A 6,935-nucleotide genomic window follows, 5' to 3' on the forward strand; every position below is an offset into this window, starting at 1 on the left:
CCTGGACCCGAGACCTCTGCAGCTACTCAGAATAGGCGGGAGGGGCAGGCTTTGAGGCTGCCTTGCCATGAAGCTCTTTGCCTGGGAATACCTGGAGATGGGGGCTGCAGGGGGCTCAGCTGTGCTGTATTCAGAAGTCGGGACTGTAAACTACGAGGGGTGGGGAGCAGAGATCATGCCACCACCAGAAACCCCAAGTGCTATGCCAAAGCCTTGGGGCAGTTTGGAACAACCACACAAGACATAGGTCCCAGTGTGTGTGCTCCCAGTGTGTGCTCCCAGGCCCAAAGCCCAGAGGACAGGCCAGACAGCCAGATGGTGGCCCTGGTGGCACCTGGAGCCACTGGCCAGAGCAGGGCAGGAAGGATACCAGGAGTCTCTTCCGGTCCTGGCCAAACCCTGACATGCCCAGTGGCCCTTCTGCAGCCTGAGCAGAAGCATATTTCTCAGCAGGGCTGGGCTTTGATGGACGGAGGTGGCCAGGAGGGACTGTGCCTCTGGCCCAGTGGACCCTAGGGTGCACTTCTCCTGTACAGGGTCACCAGCTCCTTCTGCTTCTCCCTTAGCCCGAGTGCTTCCTGGCTCAGCTCTCCCAGATCTCTCATTTCCTGCAGGACCTGGGTGGCCTGCCTCAGTTGCTCCACGGCCTGGCTGAGCAATGTCTCAGCATTCACAGGGGCCGGCTCACTGCCCAGCACCTTGTTCAGCAGTTTCTCTGTCTGTTCTGAGGCCACCTTCACCTCCAGCTGGGCCCGATACAGCCGTTCCCCAGGCTTCCGTGGACGCCGGGGGCCTTCCCCAAGCAGGTCCCCCAGGGAGGAGCAGCGGGGATGGAACTGAGGTGGCAGGTCCCAAGGGGGCAGTGCTGTGGATGTTCTTGCATCCTTTGGGGGAGTTCCTGTGGCCTGGGATGGCTTGGCAGGCTCAGGACTGTCATCCACGCCATTCACTGAGACCTGCACCGGGTCTGGGGCAGAGGTCTCAGGGGCCCCAGGACTCTGGGCTGGCCCAGAAGCCTTCATGCAAGCTTTCAGTTTCTCCGATAAGATCTTAGGCGGGGGTGTAGGAGGCTTCCCACCCTCCCTGGGTGTGGCCTCTGAAGTCTCAGAACAGGGTGCCTGGGATGGTTCTGCGCTCTCTGGAGCAGGGAGCTCCTGGGGGCTGGGGTTCTCCCAGCTCACCTTCAGTTTGTCGGCCAGGATGCTGTTGGGGGGCTGCTCAGAGCCACTGTCCTCCCCTGCTGGGGTCTCTGAGTCCTCTGGGCTCTCAGGGTGGACTTCAGAGCTAGCTGAGACAGGAGCTGGGGCTCTCTCTCCCGCAGGGGTCTCCACCGTGTCACTAAGGCTTGTCGTCTCGGGTGTTGGGGAAGGCTTCGTCGGAGGCATGGGGGGCCGGGGTGTCTCCCGGGGCTGGTCTGAGCTGTCATCATTGCTGGGGGCAAACACTGGTGGCCCACTGTCCGGAACATCAAGGTCCAGGCGCAGAAGCCCGTCAGAAGCTGCGCTGGCTACCTGGTGGGGGATGGTATCAGGTGTCATCTTGGCCGACTGGCCATTGGGTCAGGCGTGCCCACCTACAGGAGTTCTCGAGCCCTCCTCTCAGGCCGTCCAGGCCGCTAGCCCCTGTCCCTCTGCCCTGGCTTCCTAGGCTACTTGATTAGAAGCTAAAGTGATTTCTTGATGAATCCTCTCCTCTCCATCACTGCCAAAGAATTCTCTATTTTGGAATCACTAGCCAGGAAGTCAGAGCCAGGATGTCCTCTTGGAGGCCCAGCCTGGTTTCTTCCAGCTGGAAAGAGACTCTTTTTAGGAGCAACTATGCTGGCCTGGGCAGCAGGGGACATGGTTCCAGTCCCGTTTCTGACCCCTACCTGGCTGTATGGCCTTGGGACGGTCCCTTTTCTGCAGCCCACCCACCTACCACCGGCCCAGTATCCCCACAGCCAGCTGGTGACAGGACCAGGACTCACATATAGGTCTCTCGAGTCACCTCGAGCTCCTTCACTTCTGCATGCCCTTCCAGAGACCTGTGTCCCAACGGCCAGCCCTTCTCCAGCCCTTGCCTGCCCAGCTGCGCGGCAGCCTGTGCCCACTCTCCACACGTCGTCAGGCCACAGCTGACCGCCACAGAACAGCTGCGCCAAGGCTCCAGGGGCCCACGGAGACACCCGGCAGCCCCGCGGTCATGGGGACCCTCCAGGGAGCCTCAGGGGCCCTGGAGCAGGGCTGGGCAGGGGGCCTTTCCCAAGGCCCCTCAGATGGCTGGGACCCTCACTCCCTTTGACATGCACCACAGGATCTGGCTGGCACACGCTCTCAGTCACTAGGGACCGCCAGAGACACCCCAACACACACCCACACGCTGCTCCCTCCCTGCCCCGCCACCCCAGAGCATTCCCCTTCTCTGGCTACTTCAATGGCTCCCTCTGCGGGCTCCCCTGCTGACAGACAGGCACAGCCTATCTCATCACAAAAACAAATCCTCTGGTGACCTTGGGTCCTTCCCCACATGGTGTCACCCCCACCCCACCCCCCTGCCCTACATGGACTCCTTCTCTTAGGAAATATGCCATAGACGCCACCACCTGCCTTTTCCTCGGTCCTGCCCTTGTGGCTGCCAACCTGGCTGATGACCCCCTGGTCCCATGCCCATCTCTCTCCAGATGTGCCACTTGCCTCTCTGGCTTCCTCTTCCTTGGCTCCCTGCTGAGCCCCCTCCAAGGTATCATTTGCTGAGGCTCTTTCCTGACCTCCCAAACCTCCCCTCGCCTGCCCATCAGCTTCTGGCCCGAACAAGGCTCCTCGCTTGCCCCTCCCCCTCACCTCTACCTTCTCCCAAATTCCCTGTGCCCAGGGCCTCCACGCGCCAGGACTCCAGCCTTGGGGCACCTCCGACAACCTGCCCTCTGCCCAGTCCCGTATTCAGTCCTAAGCCTGGGTAGCTCCTGCTTCCCAGTGTCTCTCCCATGGACACCCCCTCCTTGAGCCTGGCAAGCCCACCTCCCCCACCCCCTCCCTGACCCCTGCCTTTCCCTCTCCTTGCCCAGGGCCTCAAACTGACCTCTGGAACACACTCTCCCACCCAGCCCCAGCTCTTGCAGCCAAGGCCGCCAGTTTCCTCCCCACAACCCACCTTCTCAGACCAATCTCCCAAGCAAACGGAGCCACTCACTCGCCGCACCTTGAACCAGCTCACGCCATTCCTCCACACGATGCCCTCGCTCCAAGTCCACCACCTGAAACCCCTCCCATCCTTCGAGGGGCAGCTCAAATGCCAGTGGCTCCTCATGGTCCCTCCCGCTCTGACCTCCCAGATCTCTCCCCTATACAAAATCAGAGAGGCTCTGCTTGAAGCAGTCTGTGGACAGGCCTATGTGCCAGCTGGAAGCTGAGCCCTAAGGGGAAGGGACTACCCTCACAGGCCTCAGTTTCCCTGTGGTACCAACTCTGGCTAAGGCCGGGTTCGACATGTGTATGGATTCGACAAATGAAGGAGGCTGTGGGCTCAGAGACATCCACACCCCGTGTACATATGACACAGCTGCCCCCAACACCCTTCCTGTACACCACTCAGGAAGCCCCAACTCCAGGTGTGCTCAGGGAAAAGGTGGCCCCGAGCCTGGCTGCCACCCAAAGGAGCTGGATCCCAGGCTCCACTGCCTCCCACCATCCAAGCTGGGGCAAAGCCTTACCTCCTTCAGGTGGATTCTTGTTGGTGGCCGGCGCCGCTGGCCCCCCCGCACGCGGTCCCGTGTTACATGCTCCAGGGCACAGCTCTTGTCCACCTTTACCTGGGAGGGAGAAGGAACCAGGTCAGCCCCCACCAGGCCTCCTTGGGGAAAGTGGGAAATACCCAGGCATTGACTTGACTCAAAGGCAGGGTCAGTGTCCCACCACTGTCCTCTCTTTGGGTGTCTCCCTGCTTCTGGAACCCTGCTTCCCTCTGTGACTCTACACTGCCACTGGTGGTCTCTTGCAGAGTTTGAGGCTCTCCCTCTCTGCAACTGCCCTTCTTGCCTCAGTCTTCCTGCCCAAATAAGAGCTATCAGCCCTTGCCCCTGAGTCTACTGCAAATTATATAAGCAATGCTGAGGCTGCTTTGGGGAATAGCTGGGGGAGGGACCCATGATTCCCTGGTACCTGGCTTCTGCCACTCTCCCAGGACCTATAGGGTAACCCAGGAAAGGGGAGGGCCTCTACCCCTTGGGCCTGGGTGTCTGGAGGGCAGCATCTTCTCTCTGAGGGTAAGGAAAGGGAGTCAGGAGTAGCTGGGAAGCCTCCGAGTAACATTAACATGGGAGGCCAGGCGCCATGGCTCATGCCTGTAATCCCAGCACTTTGAGAGGCTGAGGCAGGAGTTTGAGACCAGCCTGGGCAACATCGCAAGATTCCATCTCTACAAAAAATAAAAGAATTGGCTGAGCATGGTGGCATACGCCTGTAGTCCCAGCTACTTGGGAGGCTGAGGCAGGAGGATCGCTTGAGCCCAGGAGTCTGAGGCTCCAGTGAGCTATGACCACGCCACTGCACTCCAGCCTGGGTTACAGAGCAACACCCTGTCTCAAAAGAAACCAGATTCATGTGGGAGAGCCGGACTCTGAATGCCAGAGCAGCCTGCCCCTGTGATGGGGAGTAGGGTGCTCAGACCCAACTGGGGGTCTGTCTCTGTTCCTCGATGGAGAGGTGGGCCTTGTTCCACCAAGACGGTGGGCTGAGACCCAGCTCATGGCTCCTGTGGCCTCACCTAACATCTATGTTATGTCCCATCATCCCTCTCCCATGGAATGGGGACATTTCCCCCCAGGGAGTGAAGGCCTGAGCATGACACAGTCACCCAGTACATGACATAGGAACCATGGACGGAGAGTCAGGGGACGTAAGTGTTAATAGGGGACTTGCTTGGGAAGATTCTCTCCCCTCAGGTCTTAGTCTTCTGCAATTCAAGGTAGGCATCACCCTGGTGGCCCCCAGGCCCACTTTAGTGTGAACAGCAAAGGATCCATGATGTCAGAGACAAATCCTCCCTAGGAGATCCTGGCCTCGTGGGATAATCCTGCCCGCCCCAAGCCTGACTGTGGCCACTGTTGCCACGGTCCCCACTACAGTGCAGGGGTTGAAGTCTGCAGACAGACAGGGAAGCCCAGGGCTGAGAGCCAGCCCGTCCTGGGCTTCATGGGCAAACTGGAAAGGGAGCTCTCAGCTTACCCCCCAGCTCGCTCTGGCCTGGGCCCACTTGCTGTTTCCACTGAGACTGGGTTGGAAAGGATGCATGTGGCAACCAATCAAATTCTACCCCACCACTTACCTGCCTTTTAATTTAAAACCAGTTACTCAATTTCCTTATGCCTCCATTTCATCTGTAAAATGGGGACAGCACCACCTACTTTGAGGGGCTGTTGTGAGAATTAAATGAGGTAGCAACAACAGATGCCCCATCGCAGTGACATAATCATGGGTGATCGGGGTGAGGTGGGGCTGGGTCCTCTCCCAGACCACACACGGTGGGACAGGGGACACAGCTGTCCATGGGACTGCATCGCACCTCATCGAAAGCCTTGTTCTTGCCTCGGTTGATCCCTTCATTGAGGGCTTTGATCCAGGAATCCTTCTCCTCCCCGCTGGGTGCCTGGAATTTGATGTCGCTGACCTGCAGGCAAGATGGGTGGTGTGGGTGGCAGATGTTTGACAAGGTTCATGTCTGGCATCTTAAAGAGGCTTCCCACTGCAGATCCCAAAGTCAAACCAAAATGACCCCAACAACAGGTCTCACATCTGGACTTCAGGGTAAAGGAAGGGAAAGATCCAGCAGAGAAGGACCCCCACCCCCCAGCACACGGCTGCCAGAGGTGTGGATTGGAATCAGCTTTGCCCCGCAGAAATAGCCTGGATCTGGTCCCATCCCACGGGACTCCACAGGCCAGCTGCCCGCTCTCTGTGCTTCAGTTTTCTTTGTAAGTAGGAACAGTGCCGGTCTACATCCACGCCAGGCTGAGTATGATGACAGAGGTGACAGGCGTGAGGGGTGTCCAGTGGTGAAGGCCCACTGGAACCATGGCCACCTCCAGCTCTCCAGTGAACCCCACACCTAACCCTGGCCCCAGTGGAAAAATATGGATTCCTAAAGCCCCAGTTTCCCCATCTGGCCTTGAATCAGAAACTATAAAAGAGAAGGGCACTGGAGGGTCAGTTCCAATCCCCTCACCACACACATGACCAAACTGAGGCTCAGCAGATGGGACAGGACTTGGCCAAGATGGCCTAAAGTAGATCCCATGGCTCGTGACTCCCCACCCCACACCACTCATGGGTCCCTTCCCATCTCAGGCCAGAGCTTCGAGCTCCTATGTTAGAATCAGGGGGCAGCTCGGAGAGCCCCATCCCTGCCAGGCCCAACGCCCAGACAGGATGTGAGAGGAAGGAGCGTGGCCGTGCAAACACAGCCGCTTGTGCCGCAGATGGCGCAGTAGGGCCTCTGAGCCAGAAAGTCCACCACTTATAGGTATCTGACCTTGGGCCACAGTTTCCTCATCTGTAGAAGAGAATACCACTACAACCTGCCTCGTGGAGCCATGAATATCAGTAAAAACTGATGTATAACATCTAATTTGTACACCCATCCTCATAGCATTATTTGCAACAGCCAAAAAGGGGAAGCAACCCTGGTGTCCATGACAGATGAATGGATAAGCAAAATGGGGTATATACACACAATGGAATATTACTCTGCCTTAAAAAGGAAAGAAACTCTAGGCTAGGTGCAGTGGCTCATGCTGTAATCCTAGCACTTTGGTAGGCTGAGGTAGGAGGATTGTTTGATTGTTTGAGACCAGGAGTTCAAGACTAGCCTAAGTAATACAGCAACACTCCAGCTATAAAAAATAGAAAAATTAGCTGGGCATGGTGGCATGCACCTGTAGTCCCAGCTACTGGGGAAGG

At 57.9% G+C, this 6,935-nt stretch overlaps 1 protein-coding gene across 1 annotated transcript in view; it reads right to left on the reverse strand.

The window, feature by feature from the left end:
• Positions 1-375: 375 nt before the first annotated feature.
• Positions 376-6,935, reverse strand: part of PLEKHO2 (pleckstrin homology domain containing, family O member 2) — a 21,902-nt gene continuing 15,342 nt past the window's right edge. The window contains exons 4-6 of the mRNA XM_012644874.1: positions 5,542-5,646; positions 3,692-3,790; positions 376-1,511 (exon numbers count right to left, since the gene is read on the reverse strand). Of these exons, the coding sequence (XP_012500328.1) occupies positions 513-1,511; positions 3,692-3,790; positions 5,542-5,646 (1,203 nt within the window). The 3' untranslated portion in view covers positions 376-512. The remainder of the gene's footprint in view (positions 1,512-3,691; positions 3,791-5,541; positions 5,647-6,935) is intronic.

The sequence above is a fragment of the Propithecus coquereli genome, unplaced genomic scaffold (genome assembly GCF_000956105.1).
Source record: "Propithecus coquereli isolate 6110/MARCELLA unplaced genomic scaffold, Pcoq_1.0 Scaffold221, whole genome shotgun sequence".
In the NCBI taxonomy this organism is placed as follows: domain Eukaryota; kingdom Metazoa; phylum Chordata; class Mammalia; order Primates; family Indriidae; genus Propithecus; species Propithecus coquereli.